This window comes from Mus musculus, chromosome 9 (assembly GCF_000001635.26).
Source record: "Mus musculus strain C57BL/6J chromosome 9, GRCm38.p6 C57BL/6J".
NCBI lineage: Eukaryota > Metazoa > Chordata > Mammalia > Rodentia > Muridae > Mus > Mus musculus.
In genome coordinates, this window is record NC_000075.6 from 102,605,624 (window position 1) to 102,623,499 (window position 17,876).

General features: G+C 42.3%; 1 protein-coding gene across 31 annotated transcripts in view; it reads right to left on the reverse strand.

Annotated features, from left to right (window-relative positions):
• The window catches only part of Cep63 (centrosomal protein 63), a 39,987-nt gene that overhangs the window by 19,046 nt on the left and 3,065 nt on the right, over positions 1-17,876 (reverse strand). For 7 of the 31 annotated variants that reach the window (XR_001778924.1, XR_001778922.1, XM_011242890.2 and 4 more), the window contains 6 exons: positions 16,073-16,105; positions 14,069-14,137; positions 13,188-13,413; positions 9,652-9,747; positions 7,672-7,794; positions 1,703-1,816 (listed from right to left, as the gene is read on the reverse strand). Coding sequence is in view for 26 of the 31 variants with exons in the window: in XM_011242890.2 (XP_011241192.1) it covers positions 1,703-1,816; positions 7,672-7,794; positions 9,652-9,747; positions 13,188-13,413; positions 14,069-14,137; positions 16,073-16,105 (661 nt within the window). In the remaining 5 variants the exon portion in view is untranslated. Of the gene's footprint in view, positions 1-1,702; positions 1,817-7,671; positions 7,795-9,651; positions 9,748-13,187; positions 13,414-14,068; positions 14,138-15,649; positions 16,020-16,072; positions 16,106-17,876 lie in introns of those variants that run through there. The other 24 variants (XR_001778923.2, NM_001301689.1, NM_001081122.1 and 21 more) reach the window with 7 other exon arrangements.

The window sequence follows — 17,876 nt, forward strand, 5'->3', positions numbered from 1 at the left end:
CCTAAAACAAGCATGGAGTATAAAACTCTAATAGCTGCATAGATGAATCCAAATACATGACTCAAAGTGCGTGAAGCTGTTTTTGAATCTTCTTCAATGTTAAAAATATGAAAGAGTTTTTTTCAGTTTTTTCTCATAACATTTACCCAGACTCTCGGATTTTCTGCTGTCCCACATATCAATTAAATGCAATTAGTCAAGCTTAACTGGATTCTGCCTCAAACAGCCACTGTGAAAGAGTAGTTTTTAGACAACTGGATAAAACTGCAGACTGAATACTAAGTTATATTACTATTATTTATCCTATTGATGTTACCCTATCATATTATAGGGATTTTAAGTCCTTGCCTGTTCAAAAATGAGTTGATGCCATGATTTGCTTTGTAACATTTTAATAGCAAAAAATAAAGAGTAAAAGTGTACCCAGTTTTAGCTTTCCAAGATGAAAGAAGTGGGCTGGATAAGAACGCCATAGGCTACTCTTCCAGAGTTCAATTCCCAGCATTCACCCTGTACCTCACACTGATCTATGCCTCCAGTCCAGAATCAATGCCCTGTTCGGGCACTGTGGCACTGTGTAACAGTGGTCACATATATACATCAAGGAAAAATACCAATACAAAGAAAATCAATCTTTTATTTTTTTAATGCCATGTCCCTCTTTAAAACAAAAAAGGAAGAAGTCTCAAAGAACAGCTGCACAAAACAATGTGCACATGTTGTCAACACTACTGCGCTCAGAAAGCCAGTCAGGGTGGCACAAGATTTAGCTCACTGGTACAGTATTCGCCAAGAATAAGTGAAGCCATGGGTTCAATACCACACGAAAAGAAGATGAGGTATAATTTCTGTTATGAATTTCTAATGCTCATTTACATACAAGATTGGCAAGATGATGACAATCATTAACACTAAGTAATGGGCACACAGAGATTTAATAAGTGTTTAGTAAAGATAACAACACAGCATTGATGGACACAAACTGAGTTAAAGGAAGCTTTCATTCTTGGTTAGTTTGCCAAGGAAAAAGAGAAAGACATTTATACCTAATACTTTTAACTAATCAGATAACTTTATGTTAAATAAAACTATGAGAAGGATTATTCAAATACCCTTAGTGGGCACAACAGATGTCAGTTCTTTCAAGGTATCTTATTCTATCTCTAGTTGACTGCCTGGTAAATAACAACTCCACTTTTACTAACAGTGAAGTTTGCATTATATGGAATTAACCACAATAGTAAATTGATAGCAGTGACTTAAAGATAATAGTCAATAAACATGAATAAAATGAGGATTGAATAAACAAAAACTCACCGGGCAGTGGTGGTGCACGCCTTTAATCCCAGCACTTGGGAGGCAGAGGCAGGCGGATTTCTGAGTTGGAGGCCAGCCTGGTCTACAAAGTGAGTTCCAGGACAGTCAGGGCTACACAGAGAAACCCTGTCTCGAAAAACCAAAAGGAAAGAAAGAAAGAAAGAGAGAGAGAGAGAGAGAAAGAAAAGAGAGAAAGAAAGAGAGAAAAAAGAAAGAAAAAACTGAAGTGTTTTAGAGTGTTTTAGATGCTGAAGAGGCTAAGCCACAAGTAGAGGAAGGCAGGCTTACCACACAAAGACTACAGAGAGAATCCAAGTAAGACAGAAAGAGCATGGCAGTAAGTCCGATTCGGTCAATAGCCATGCATCGGACAGCTTAAGCCTACCTGGATTATCTCCGACTGTTCAGCCAGAGCCTTCCTCTGTGCTTCCAGAGAAGATACCTGTTGCTGATAAATCAGACGCTGCTTCTCCCAGTCCAGAGACTTCTGTCGGAATTCCTGGGGAGGCAAGTGAAGTACTTAACATCTAAGTGCTCCCAGGCTGTGAGGCTTGCACAGCGCCCTGCTCCCTGGGCGCCCTTCTCTCAGCAGGAGCCCCATTACTCACGCTGCAAAGGAGGACTGGATCCTGCTCACACTGTGCCTCTACATGTCTGTCTTTCTAAATGTAACACTTAGTGGTGAAGAGGAAGAAACGGCCATGACAGTGGGCTCAAGAGCATTATTGCAGATCTGCTGCCACCTATGGGCTGTTACCATTTTGTATTTTTAGAAAAGTGACGCTAAAATAATAATATTCCCTTTGCCATCTAAATTTCTAACATTCAGACCCAGAAACTGAATAGATTGGAACAGATTTCTAAACCAGTAACTCAGCAGCCTGATTCTCACTTCCTATCCTGCCAATAATAGTATCTTTGATAGTCAAAATTTTTTATTTCGTAGAATTGCAAAAGCTTGAATAATATGGAAAATATGCATCACATTTTATCAGGTACTTATAATCCAGAGTCAAATAATTCAAAAATAATAGGTAATCAACAGCAATTTCAAACTCTACGTCATGAAAATGGGCCCAACTTTTCTGAAAATAAAGCAACTCAAAGGGAAAGATCCTCAGCCTCCCCATCTTTGTCCGCCAGGGATCTCGAGCTCCAGAGCTCCTTAGCTAAGTGAGAAGTCAGCTTTCTGATAGTCCCTTCACTCACAGTCTGTCTGTCTATATGACATGTGCCAGCACTGACTCAGGAATAGCATTTAATAAGAATAAACTGAAACCCAGCCCCATTCAAGTGGAGGTGATAGACATGACATGCACACTGAATGAATGAATGAATGAATGAATGAATGAATGAGTAAGAACGTTCAATGAAATCAAACAACATAAACAGACTTTTGAAGGAATTCAACAAGGAAGCCAACAAGCATCTGCATGAAGTAAGAAGTCAATACAGGCTATGAATGAGGCATTCAATAGAGACAGAAATACTGAAAAAAATCAAATGGAAATTTTGTAAATAAAAATCTCATTGAGTCAACTAAAAGCTCAATGGAAAGCCTCTCCAAATAGAAAGCAGAGTTTCAGGGCCTAAAGACAAGGTATATGAATTAGAACATGAAGACAATGACAAAGGTAATAAGAAAATATGAAGGGAAATGACAAGATCCACAGGACATTGTTAAAAGGCCCAATCTAAGAGCTACTAAGATGACACGGTATGTGAACAATGCTTGGCATGTAAGCATATAGGCCAGCTCACTAGAGAATTCTAGGCATGGCAGCAGACATCTGAAATTCCAGTGCTGAGGAGGTAGTGACAGAAGAATCAGGGGCTGGAGAGATGGCTCAGTGGTTAATAACACTGACTGCTCTTCCAGATGTGCTAGAAGAGCAGTCAGTGTTATTCCACATCTGTAATGGAGTTGGATGCCCTCATCTGGTATGTCTGAAGAGAGTAACAGTGTACTCACATATATAAAATAAATAAATAAATCTTAACAAAACAAACAAACAAAGGATCAATCTATTTGTTACTTGCAAGAAACATACCTTACAGGTAAAGACAAATATTGCCTTAGAGGGAAAGAACAGATCATCCACTATGACCAAACACGTAACATTACAATGATACAAGGATGGTTCAACATACATATTAATGTTATCAAATTATGATATATACTATATATTAGCAAATATCATTTATCATATTAATAGAACAGAAATCACATGATCCTCTTAGTTAATGCGGAAAAGACTTCTGATATAATCCAATAGCCTTGAAAAAACTAACAATAAAGTTAGTTCATATCTCCACCCATCACCAGCTACACACTAGAGTAAGCTGGACCTACCCCTCACAGGACAATGCTGGAGAGCTGGCCCTGGTGGCACGGGTGTAGATTCCAATGGCATGAGTGCAGGACAGCCAATCCCACCCCTTGCCAGCTGCCAAATCACCTGAGTAAAGTAGGAGCGCTGGCCCTGGTGGTGCGGGCACAGGAAAGCTGGCAGGCTGACCATATACCAGGCCCAGATCCAAGGCTCTGAGTTGGCCAACCCCAACATCTATCCCATCTGTGAACTGCTGTAACCCATGAAGGGGCCTGGTCCTACAGATTCAAGGCTGGACATCTCCATGACACAGAGTAACAACAGGATATCTGAGACAAGTCCAATTGACAATCCAGTATTGATAGTGTAGCATAAGCCAGGGGGCTCAAACTGGACCAATGACTCACTCCAATGAACATTTGCAAGTGTAGCTGTTTGGACAAAAGGGGATACTATATGGCACACTGCCTCTCCCACAGGGAGAGGTTTGGGGTTTTTTGTTTTGTTGGTTTTATTTTTGTTTCCTCTTGGCACTGGGGGGGGGGAGGAAGGGATGGGGAGATGAGTGGGATTGGGGTGCAGATGTGAAATTCACAAAGAATCAATTTTAAAAAGGCTATATGTCAGCCAGGTGGCAGTGGTGCTCATCTTTAATCCCAGCACTTAGGAGGCAGAGGCGAGCAGATCTCTGAGTTCAAGGCCAGCCTGGTCTACAGAGTACCTTCCAGGATAGGCAGGACTATACAGAGAAACCCTGTCTCAAAAAGCCAAACAAACACAAAGAAGTACAGCTCAACATAATTAAGGACATATATGGCAAGCCTATAATCAACACACTAAATGGGGAGAAGCCCAGAGCACTGCCACTAAAAGGAGGAATGACAGACAAAGGCAAACACTTTTTCCACTGTTACTCAAGTTTGGAGTCTTAGAACAGAAAGCCAAAAAGGAAAGAAAAGGGATACAGCTAAAGAAGCTAAATGATCCTTTCTTTACACAAAATGGTTCATACATGAGACTCTGAATACCATCACTCAACAGCTTCTAGAACTGATAAACACCTTCGGAAAAGGAGCAAGACATAAAACCCACATCAAAACTCAGTAGCTTTTCCATAACCAATAACAGACACCCTGAGAAAGAACTCAGGAGAGCAATCTCATTCATAACAACTTTAAAATACTGCAGAATTAAATAAACACACACACACACACATATATTTATACACATACATACATATATACACAACACACACACACGTGTGAAATAACATAACTAGGGAAGTAATCTCTTCAATGAAAACTTTAAAACATTAAAGAAAGAAATGAAAGAAGACACCAAGGACGGCAAGGCTTGTCATGCTCATGGGTTGACTATCTTACTGAAAGCAATTTCATAAAGGTAAGAACTGAGGAATGTCAACAGGAGTAAGTGGATGACACAAGGAGATCAAAATAGCTACGAAGAAAGGACTCCAGGAAACTCCAAGGCCAGAGCGTGATCAGCACTATGTCTGTGGATGAAACTCTCAAAGGTTATGATGACAAGGATTTTAAAGATAACAACGATCTGAATCCAGAGTCAGTGAAGTAACCTGGACCAGAGGATGGCTACCGAGGCTCTGTGCTCATGGTTGGTGGTGTAGGCTGGTGATAAGAATGTGTGGGAGCGCCGGGTGGTGGCGGCGCACGCCTTTAATCCCAGCACTTGGGAGGCAGAGGCAGGCGGATTTCTGAGTTCGAGGCCAGCCTGGCCTACAAAGTGAGTTCCAGGACAGCCAGGGCTACACAGAGAAACCCTGTCTTGAAAAAAAAAAAAAAAAAAAAAAGAATGTGCGGGAGCTAGAAGAAATGGTAGCAGTAGAGAGGCTGGAGGAGAGGCAGTATCTGTGTGGTCCTCTGATTCTAAGTTCTAAATCTATAAAAATATTGAAATATAAAAGGAATATTAAACATAGAAATTACAATTCCATAAAGTAAAGTATTGTGGTTGTTTGAATAGGTTTGGCCCCCAGAGACTCATGTGTTTGAATGCTTGGTCCATGTAGAGTAGCACTATTGGGAGATAGGACCTTGTTGGAGTAGGTGTGGCCTTGCTGGAAGAAGTGTGTCACTGTGGGGATAGGCTTTGAAGTCTCCTATGCTCAAGCTTCATCCAGTGTAGAAGTCCAATGTCCTGCTTCCTGCAGATCAAGATGTAGAACTCGGCTCCTGCAGTACCATGTCTGCCTACATGCTGCCATGCTTTCCACCATGATGATAATGGACTAAAGCTCTGAATGAATAAGCCAACCCCAATAAATGTTCTCCTTTAGAAGAGTTGCCTTGGTCAGGGTGTCTCTTCACAGCAATGAAACCCTAAATAAGACATGTATATAAAGTACATTTCTATATGACAGATCACTCATACAACATTGTTAAGCAGTCACACAATGATATTGAACAGTTTCTTAATTAGGTAAGGTATAGATTCCTAGGTCCCATGCCTACTACTGGATCAGACTCTGAAGTCCCAAAACATCCTGTGTGGGGCACTGGGCTATGCACAGACAGCCTGGTTTCCAGTTGAAGCTAGATGTTGAACCCCGGGTCCTGGTGGTGATAATTCACCTACATGGGACAGAAGGAGTTCTCTCATGTCTCCTGGGACCCTGGCTCCCACCCCCTCAGCCCCCCATAAGAGAAGCGTGGCTAGTAGTCATGTAGGCAATGTCCCAAGCTTCTGACCTTCAGGCTAAACTCCTCCCCAGTTACCTAGCAACAGTAAAGATAGCAGCATACCATAAAAAGGGCTGCTTAGCCCCTCCTCACTCTCTCACTCCTCTCTTGCTCTCTTGCTCTTACTCTTCTCTCTCTCTCCTCCTCCTCCTTCTTCTTCTCTCTTTCTCTCTCTCCTCTCTCTCTCTCTCTCTCTCTCTCTCTCTCTCCTCTCTCTCTCTCTCTCTCTCTCTCTCTCTCCTCTTGGCCATGGCCAGTCTCTCTCTCTCTTTTACCTCCTCTCTTCCCCCTGCCTTTCTATAATAAAGCTCTAAATAAACTGTCTGTTCTTCAAGGCCCACTGTGCAGACTCTCGCCTGTGTGGGAACCTCTCCCCTAAGCCTTCTCTCCCATAACCCCAGGGCTGCAGGGTGTTGCTCTGGGCCCCCTGGTTTCGGGGGCTGCCCCTTGTCCACCCCCCGCCCCCCCCCGCCCCCGTCGAGTGGGGTCAGTGGCTTAGATGCCCACCTGGAAAGCGAGTGGAAAGCGAATGGAAAGCGTCTGGCAGCCCTCCCACATCCGCCTGCCCAGAGCATAGGAGGAACTCTGGCCAGCGCAGGCTATCCTCCTTCCCCCTCTTTCCCCTCCCCCTTTTAGTTCCCACAATCCTGAGTGACTGTTTCAATGTACTGGAGAAGAGAGGGGACTCACTGTCTCCTATCAGTAATCACAGAGTTATGGAACAAAAACAAAATCAGAGAGGTAGGCGAATCCATTGTAACTCATGCTCTACCTAAATGGGAACTGAAAGGAAGTCACCTGATGAGCAGAGCACTCTCTACAAGAAAAGCCAAGCATCCCCCCGGTCACTAACACCTACAGGATCGGGGTGGAGGAGACAGAGATAAGGTAGGATGCTGCCACTAACTGATGCTCCGTGTTTCTCAGAATGGGAGGTACTGAGTACTAGGATCTTCTCCAGGATACTGTCCCAGACATGTTGGCTATCCCTGCTACCTCTACCATGAATGCCAATTTCATGCTCCATCATTTTAAAATAATAACAAAAAACAAACAAAACAAAACCTCCATATATTTCCAAGTGCTCTGTATGGGAGCTCTACACTCTTGAGATTAATTGATGTCTTGGAAGCCCATCAGCCACAGGGGAGCATGTGATGGGGACCGCCATCCTACACTGACTAGTTCAGTGGCAGCCCCTGAGATAGCAGGAACTTGCTCCAGAAAACAGCTCCATTAGAAATGGCATTTTCCTACACAATGGACAACTGCCGTTTCAACTGGGACTATTGCTGTAGACATACCTCTATTTTTCCAGTTAGCCTCTCAATCTCAGACCGATCCTCTCGAAAACTTTTGGTATTTCCTCTAAATTCTCTTAGTTGCTTTTTCTGCAGCTTTTCATAGCTTCTCTTCAGTCTGCTTAACTGTAAAAACAGTTATTTAAGAGTTAGCAAACTGTAGTGGTCAGATGAATTGGGATTATACAGCAAGAGCACTGCTAAATTACACTATTGAAAATAGATTGGCAGCATGTTAGAGCTGCAAAGCAAAATAAAAGAAGACATAAAAACGACAAGGCTGGGCTACAGCTCAGCTGGTAGAGCGCTGACCTGGAAAACGCTGGCCCTGGGCTGGACCAAGCTCCACACAGACTGGCTGTGGGAGTTGGTGCAGTGATCACAGAACTAAGTGAAGGCAGGAGAAACAGAAGGGCAAGGTCATCTTCAATCACATGAAGAACCTGAGGCCAGCCTGGGCTGCCTTGTCTTAAAGTGCATGTGCCTGCTTGCATGTGTATGTGAGAGAAAGAAATGAAATTTATAAAAGTAATGAAATTTCCAGTCCAGAAAAGAAAAAGTAAAATTTAGTTTAATGGCAATTGTCATGCATTCATAGATGCCCCTCCACGACCCACTCCACAGAATAGAGGAAGCAGTGACTGTTCCCCTCTGAGCCAGTGGTTCTCAAGACATACTCCTGAGGGCACTGATGATGCACGGTCAGTAGGAGACTTTGACTTAAGCCAAAACAAAAGTAATTTCCCCAATATTAAAAATTACATTGAATATGAAAATAGAATTTTCTTTTTAAAGATTTTATTTTTAATTTCTAGTTATGTGTGTTTCTCTCTATGTAGGTATATGCATGCAAGTGCAGATAGATGCCTAAGAAGGCCAGAGAGGATGTCCGAGCCCTCTAGCTGGAATTCTAGGTGTTCTGAGCTTCCTAACATGGTACTGGGAACTGACCCAGAGCCCTCTGCACGAACAGTACACTCTCAACTCTCACCTAGCTTTGCCTCCCAATTTTCTTGCTTAAAAAAGTGTTTTGAAAACATTTTTATTTTTTATTAGGGGAGAGAGGAGAGGAGGTGTGTGTGCATCTCAGCCCAGCAAGAGGAGGTCAGAGGACAGTCTGCTGAAGCTGGGTCTCTCCTCCCACCATGTAGGTTCCTGGAATCAAATTCATGCATGAAGTTGGGTGGCAGGTGCCTCTACCCAATGAGCCATCTTACGACCCCTGCTTTTTGCAGCTCTTTTTTTTCTCTCCTTTCCTTTCCCCTTTCCTTTCCTTCCCTTTCCTTTCTTCTTCTTCCTTCCTTCCTTCCTTCCTTCCTTCCTTCCTTCCTTCCTTCCTTCCTTCCTTCCTTTTTGGTTTTTAGAGACAGGGTTTCTTGTGTAGTCCTGGCAATTATAGAACTCACCAGGCAGGCTGGCCTCTAATTCACAGAGATCCATCTGCCTCTGCCTCTCAAGTCCTGGGATTAAAGGCGTGCACCAGCACCTCATGGCTCCCAAAATATTTCTAAGTGCTTTGTATCTTCCAATATAAACTTAGAAATTAAAATATTAAATGTTGCCAGGCAGTGGTGGCACATGCCTTTAATCCCAGCACTTGGGAGACAAAGGCAGGCGGATTTCTGAGTTCAAGGCCAGTCTGGTCTACAGAGTGAGTTCCAAGACAGCCAGGGCTCTATAGAGAAATCCTGTCTTGGAAAAAAAAATTAAATGTTCTGTTATCAAGATTTCAATATTATATAAACAATTCTTTTCCTCTCAGCTAACTGCTGGCCTAGGTACTAGCAAACATGCTTGGACAAGATTCTTTACCTAGATTCAAGGTCAGAGAAAAATATTTCTACCACATTCTTCCCACAGACTATCACACAGGCTGTGCAGTTCTCACCACTGAAATCAGAAACAAGTTGTCAACACAACAGTCAGGAGTTACAGAAAGAGAACGACTACACCTCACGGCACGGCACACAATGAAAGGCTCACTTCCTCCTGCAGCTTCAGTAACTCCTCCTTGTACTCCATGGCCATTTCTTGCTTGGTTTTCTCATGTTCTTCTATCTGCTGATGCAATATTCCAACCTAAAAGCAGAACAGTCATTAAGTATATTGCTTAATTTCCAAGTACTTGAAAAGTTGTCTTTTATTGTGTTGAATCTTAGCTTAAATCTACTTTGCTATAAAAATATACAACTTAATCTGCTGGTTATGGTGATAGCCGCCTGACTGCAGTAAAATGTCCCAGTCACTTAAGAAGAACACACTTAAGATTAACTAGGTCAAGTTGATTCTGATCAGCACTCTACCTTAAATGGCCTTTCCGTGCGCTTGTTCTATCAACAGCAAGAGAGCTGTGTTACTTCTATAGGTTCCATGGACATAATTTCTCCCTATCTCCTGCCTGTGCTGCTTGGTACACTTTAAGGCTGTATGGCTACTTACAGTTGGATTATTAGAGTTCCAGAGTTGAGGTCTGGGACTATTCAAACTATTTTCCATTTCTATTATGACTTCTCTGGGTCATTCATAACTTATTTAATTTCCAAATACACAGATTTTTTTCAAGGTTATCTTTTTCTAACTTACTTCTGCTATGTTAAGAGAGTTTATCTATGATTTCAAAACTTTGTTCATGGACCAGGATAGAGCCATTTTTGGAAATCATTCAGTTTGTGCTGCAGAAGAAATGCATGCTCTGCAGTTCTCTTGTGTTGAGTTCTATAGTTATAAACTGGGTCAAGTTTGCTGATCATGCTGTTCAAATCTGTATCTTTATGAATGCTCTCCATCATCAGTTACTGAGAAAAATGTGTTAAAACTCTCAAGCATGACTCTGGCTTTATTATTTCCTACTGACAACCCTGGTAATTTTTACAGATTTATAAGGAAGGTTAAAACTGTCTTACTATATTATTTGGTCTTATTTTGAGGTTTCCTAGAAGTGCAATCTGAGAGTAGACTTCTGGGTGGATGAGGAGAGTGACCTTGGAAAGCATAGTGAGGAGATGGAAGGAAGAGCCATAACGGCCCATTCCTGGGCAGACTACGGCAGTAAGCAGCCGGAGCTGTCACTGGGAACCTACTAAGGAAGCAGACAGCTCTGTTTCTGTCTCTGTGAGCAACAGGAAGCTGCTGACTTCGCCCATCCTCACCCTGCTACGTCTAGACTTGGTGTGAACAGTTCACAAGGTCCCGAGAGAAGCAAGCGCAGTGGAACAGTAAAGACCCAGAGAGCCACATGGGTGTTTGGCCTGTGTGTATCTGTGTACCACATCGAATGCCTGGTGCCATGGAGGCCAGAGGAAGGTGTGTTCTGAGACTGGGACTACAGACAGCTGTTAGCCACCACGTGGGTGTTAAGAATGGAGCCTGGATCCTCTGAAAGAACAGCCAGTACTCTTACCCACTGACCTGTTTCTCTAGCCCACCACACTGTTTCGTCTTTGCAGTCTAGCGTGGCTATCATTTGCTGGGCTTCCTTATCACCTTCCTGTCTCTGTGTAAGTTGTGTTCTTAAAAGATGTGCCTAGGGGCTGGAGAGATGGCTCAATGGTTAAGAGCGCTGGCTGCCCTTCCTGAGGTCCTAAGTTCAATTCCCAGTAACCACATGGTGGCTCACAATGCCCTCTTATGGTGTGTCTAAAAACAGCAACAGTGTACTCATATACATAAAATAAATACATAAATCTTTTTTTAAAATAAAACTTCAAAAAAAACTTTTAAAAGATTTGTCTAAACTTTAAACTCTAGATTAGCAAATACCATTTACAGAAATCTAAACTAATACAGCTGGTATTACTAAAGTGTTATTTGACTCTAAGTGTAAATGGCCAACCACTCACTGGGCGATAACTTTTTAACTCTTTGAAAATTTCACACATGTATACAGTATCATCACTAACCAAATCACAGTTTGTGTTGTCAGTCCTGGTAGTATATTGGCCTTCAGAAGGGCAAGTGCCACGCAGGCAAGTCTGGCAGAACGAGCGTGAGGCTTAGGGTTAGCATTTACCCACAGTTCGTATTCTTCCCAGACTAATCTGTATAGAAACTCAGAGACAATGCTTCCACCTACACTGCTTCCTGCTTCCCTTCCAGGATTCAGTGTTCTTCTTCTACTGCACCACTAAGTTATGAGGACTAAGTCAGGAGCTAGTCTTAAACCTCCCCCCAGCACTACCAATATTAGTGGTGGTGAGACTAGAAATGATTTGATTTTCCTTCTCCCTAATTTTAAAAAAGGTCTGTCTGAGTGGGTTTCCTTAACTTTGCTTACAAGGCTGGTGGTCCTGGCCGGGACTGTGTGCATGCTAAGCACACTCCATCACTGAGCTGCTTCTCCTGCCTTGACCTGCTTAACTCTGACTGTTAAAAGCAAGGGCTCAACTTTTACATTTATTGGGAGGTAGAGGGGTAGAAGAATGCTGGAACTGAACCTAAGGCTTTCAGCATACTAAGCAAGCACTCTACTGCTACACCATGTCCCTATATCTTCAACTTTGCTGTCACCTAACTTTACAAGTGAAGCCAAAACCTATACTATAAACCTGGTGATGTTAATATGGACATGTAATATGATGAAAGTTATGCAAAGATTATGCAAGCCTTCTCCCATTTTCTTGTGTGCTAGGGTTGCAGATGAATACCACCATGCTTGGCTGTATCACATGACCTCTGGGAATGCAAACCCAGGGTCTTAGAGCTGCACAGTAAGCACTTAACCACCAAAGCCACGCCCTGGTCTCCACTGACACTCTCTTAAATACAGTGTGCATTATATGTTTCCAAAGTAAAATGCTCCCTGAAACAAATACTAATGTTCTTATACTTCCATAATAAAATGTCTTCTAAAAGAAACCCTAAGAGGACTGGAGAAATGGTTCAGTGGTTAGAAGCACGGACTGCTCCTCTAGAGGACCCAGGTTGGATTCCCAGTACTCCACATGGCAGCTCACAACTGTCTCTAACTCCAGTTCTAGAGAATCTGTGACATCAGGCATATATATGGTGCACATATGTGTGCATGCAGGCAAAATACTCATTCACATAAAATAAATCTTAAAACAAGAAAAGAAAAGAAGAGAAAAGAAAAGAAGAGAAAAGAAAAAAAGAAGAAAAGGTAACAATTAGAATAAGATTGGGCGGTTGTGGCGCACACCTTTAATCTCAGTACTCAGGAGGCAGAGACAGGCAGATCTCTGAGTTCCAAGTTAGCCTGGTCTACAGAGCAAGTACCAGAACAGCCAGAGCTACAGAGAAGCCCTGTCTTGAAGACACATACATACATACACACACACACACACCCCAAACAAACAAACAAACAAACCTAACTTGGTAAACAAATGCTTACACTTAAGAAACACCTTTAGCATAAAAGATTAAACTACCACAAAGATGGATTAAAGGTTTGGACATGGGTTGCTCCAAGTATATTATATACATGCATGAACATGGGTGTATGGAACCATGTATGATTTAAAGCCAGAGTCAAGATAACAAGAGAAGTGAAGCAGCCGCTCTACCTCTTTGTGCTTCATGTCCAGCTGACTCCTCAGAGCCTTCAGCTCCCGATCACGGATGTCCAAGCAAGTCTCCAGAGCGTGCGTCTGCCCCTCCCACTCCGACTTCTTATGAGCCACCATTATATCGATCTGTTTCATGAGCTCTTGCAGTTCTGCTTCACAGGATGTCAAAAATCCCCTACAAGCACCAACAGACCAGTCACAGCTCATGCCCAAGTGGTTTCTCCTAGTTCACAGATAAAAATATCACAGACTAAACCTATCTGGAGAACTGAAACATTACAGAAGCCAAGCCCAGGGTGCCTGGGCCTTTGCTGTCATATGCTATGCTGCTTAACTCCACACAATATTTTGCCCTCCTCTAATGAGTAACCTAAAACCAGGCTCACTTGCTGAAACACAGATGGATGCTTTACATCTGGCTTGCAAAGTGAGATTTCAGAGCTACTAACCACATCTTCTGGGATATTTAAGGGATTCTTTTGGGAGAATCCAGGCAAGCCTGTGTTGCAGCTCTTTCAGCCAAAATGAACAGTCTTAGTAGCAAACAGGCTATATTATGCAGGAAAAAAGATAACAAAGAAGAGCTGTTTCAAGAAACTCACCCTTGAGCAAGATCTATTGCTGTTATTTCTCCCAACTGTTATTTGGAACACACTGTAACCTACCTCACTGCTCAAGCTACTGATACCCATCTGAGCTGAAGGGGAAAACTCAAGCTAGGATAGGAGCCACAGTCCTCCCTAGTAATGCTGAGAGAAGGCAACTGATGTCGGAGGGATGCTGTCCACAAATGTGCCTTAGCTCAGCTTAGCTTTAGTCTAACAGAACCCAGGTAGGTTTTTAAACTGCAATGAGCTCACAGTCAAAGGCAAACTTACCCACTATGCCCCCGATTTTGTATTCCTTCCAACAAAGCCTCCATCTCTAAATCCTCTTTGTTTTGGCAACTAGGGGAAAAAAGAAAAAGAAAAGAGGAGTGAGAAAAATTACTGTTCTGAATTCCAGGATTCCAAGTTAGGGTGAGTAAAAGCAATCACAGTGAGAAATACAAAGCAGCCTAAGAAGTCTGTAGAAGCAAGGATTATCATTTAGCAATGCTAGCACCAAATACATTCCAAAAGCAAACAAAATCCTAACTGCTGCTGAAACTATCCTACAAAACCAATGAAACATCACATTACTCTATGCTTTTTTTTTTAATTGTTTAACTTAATTTTTTAGACACAATATGTCTCACTATGTAGCCCTGGCTGGTCTAGAACCAGTTATGCATGTAGACCAGGCTGGCTTTGAAGTCAGAGATGTCCAGCTGCCTTCTGAGTGATAGAATTAAAGGTGTTTGCCACCAGGCCTGGCTTTCCTTCTATTGTTGTAGTCAAGACTTATTTTTTAAGTATGGTCCATGGAAGCCAGAGGCAATGGAGCCACCAGATGTAGATCTAGGAACCAAATTCTGGTTCTCTTCAAGAATAGTATATGCTCTTACTGTCTGAGCCCTCCTTCTAGCCCCTCTAATGCTTAGTTCTTAAAGAATGTCAGGGTGAAAAGTTATTTTCTCTCAAGGGACATTAACACAAACCCTGCTACACATTGAGAGGAATCACCCAGGACCACTGCTGAAGGGAAAGCAGCACTTCTCACTAACACAACAATTACTGCTGCTGACATGTCCCCCACTCTTCATGCCAAATTATATAGAACTGGAAAATAAAGGTTTAGTATATTCCTCCTTCTTTCTAAGCTATTGGTTTCTCAGTGACAGAAAACCAATGTCACTCATCTCTGAGGTCCAGAGCTGAGACCAGATTTTAACAGGGCACTGCTGCATGCCTTGGGAAACTTCATCATCCCTTAAGCAAACTGCTCACAGATGCAGGACTGCCAAGAAGGATCTCGAAGGAAAATGAAAGGAGACAGAAAAGACTGCCTAAACAGAGAAATTCACACCATAAAGAAAGAATAACCCTTAAACTCATAAGTATCGAGAGTTGTATGATAAATTTCTCTTCTTCAGAAATCCTCAATGTGTTCTTTCAGAGACCATCTTTCATTCTGAAGAAAGCGCCCCAGTAGGCTGGAAAGAAGGCCTGTTATTCTTGCAGAGGACCCAGGTTTGATTCCCAGCACCCATATGACAGCTCATAACTCTCCATAAACTTAGTTTCAGGGGATCACAAGTTACGTTTATAGTGCAGAGATAAACATGTAAGCAAAACTCTCATGTACATAAAATAAAATTTAAAAAGAAAAAAGAAACAGTCCTTTTTCCTCAGTTTTCAAAGTTTCAATTTAATTCTGAATTAAAGACAAGGCCAAAAGTTGCGATGTAGAGATTGGGTCCCTCTGTCCTAATGCTTTTCCAGAAGTAATCTACTTCTCTGAGAAGTAGATTACCTTATTGAACAGTTTAGTGTTGTACAAACAGCCCTCTACATAATAATAAAAGACATACTCCTTACCAAGAAATAGCCCAATGTGGGACTAAAAAAGAAACAAAATGGTCAACATCCCCTGGCAATGAATGCACAGACAGAAGACACACAGATGATTCTAGAGACACAGAAAGGCTGAGAAGACCAGAGGGACAGCTAGTGTGTTGTAACTGCACCTATCTCTACATGTCCTAGCAAGGACTGCTGGCTCTTCTTGCACAGGGTGGCTAAGGCTCTTTCCTCCAACCAGTGTTCCTGATAGAGCTCACCATGACCCAGAGTAAAATCCTAACGGAGAGGACTCCACGTTTTACTACACTTCCTTCTAAACCACAGTAAGGGTCAAATTACAGAGCAACCCAACCCAGCCTTTGCTCTGCTCCAGAACTGGGAAGCAGTTGAGCCAACACTAGACAGACGCCCAGAAAACAATTCTGCTCTGCAACTAACCAGCTCTGTGTCCTCGAACTTCGGCTTTTCCATCTGCAAAATGAAGGGTATGAATAGTAACTGCCAAGGTCTTTATTTCATCTTTTTTATAATTATTTCTCAAAATAATTCCTACTAAAAATACACCTCTTTAGGTCATGCCTTTTTTGTTTTTTGTTTTTTGGTTTTTTTTTTGAGATAGAGTTTCTTTGTGTAGCCCTGGCTGTCCTGGAACTCACTCTGTAGATCAGGCTGGCCTCGAACTCAGAAACCCACCTGCCTCTCTGCCTCCCAAGTGCTGGGATTAAAGGCGTGCGCCACCACCGCCCAGCAGGTCATGCCATTCTTAAACAGTGATTATTTAATAATATATAATTTCTTGGCATTTATGTATGACACTATTTAATAACTAACAACGTGTATAATATATGCTAAACTTTAGTGAATGTTCACTTTATCTACCTGCCTCTTACACGTTCTATCTTCCTTGTAAAAGGCAGGTGCTACCCCTTTGATGAAACAGGGAGAACGGCTTGATTATAAAAAGCTATAGGTTATATTCCTTAAGTTCAAACCCAGATAATGTGACCCTCCAGACCCAAGCAATGTGCCATCTTTTGGTTAACACTGCCTTCTTATGGTTAACAGGATCTCAGAGGGCAACAGAATAAAGCTGAAGCATATTGCCTAATCACCACTAGGTGGCAGCAGCACTGTGATAAAACTACTCAGCTATAAGAAAAGCTCAAAACTTAAATCCTAGTATTGAGACAAAGGAATTCTAGTTTAAAACAGGCACAGATGACCAGTAACATGCCTTGAAAAACGTCGGCTAATGTGGAGTGTGTTTCTTTAACTTAAACACTCTACCCTTCTCTAGGATCCAATACACAGGGAGGACTGAGATTTCCTGTAGATATTTATCACAGCCACATCAGTGACTCTGTCCCTAACCAACATGGCCTGCATTTACTCAATAAGTCTTGTTTCCTCTTTGATGGTGCCACGTGACTGTGGCTGAGAATTCTGTGTTCCTAATACTCAATACAGACTTAAGCAAAAAGTGTTTGATGATCTGCCACCGCTTAGCACTAAGGTCAAATACTAACATAGGGCCAACAGGGCCCTCATTCACTGAGGGAATACTAGGAAGCTGTCAAAAGAGCATACATCTGTGGAGGGGCCTGTGATAAGGTGAAAACAGCTACAAAGCAAGAAGAAGAAGTGTGTTCGCCTTTGGGTGCTTATTTACTGAAGAACAAACTGAGAACTACTGCCTTTACGGAGGGAAGTGATCAGGTGGGGGAGTCAGGGATAAAGCTAACTTTCTACAGAGCAGGTTTGCTCTTTTACAGGGACGATGACAGTGCTTTCTAACTACCACACAGAGAGGAAAGCAGCAGCACTGACCGGGATCCTAGCACTGGGGAGGTGAAGCAGGAAGATCTTAAGTTCAAGGTCATCCTTGACTACAAAAAAACCCAGCTAAAGCAAAACTAGGAGGAAATGATACAATTTCAGGTATCAAAAAAATGTTGGGGCTGGAGAGATGGCTCAGCGATTAAGAGTGCTGACTGCTCTTCTGAAGGTCGTGAGTTCAATTTCCAGCAACCACATGGTGGCTCACAGCCATCTGTGATGAGATCTGATGCCCTCTTCTGTAGTGTCTGAAGACAGCTACAGTGTACTTACATATAATAAATAAATCTTTTTAAAAAATTGTTATATGTTCAAACAATGTAAACACATAGAAGCCTATTGGTTGGTTGGTTGGTTGGTTTTTAAGATAAAGCCCTTGGGTTACTTTTGGAGGTTGCTACGTCAC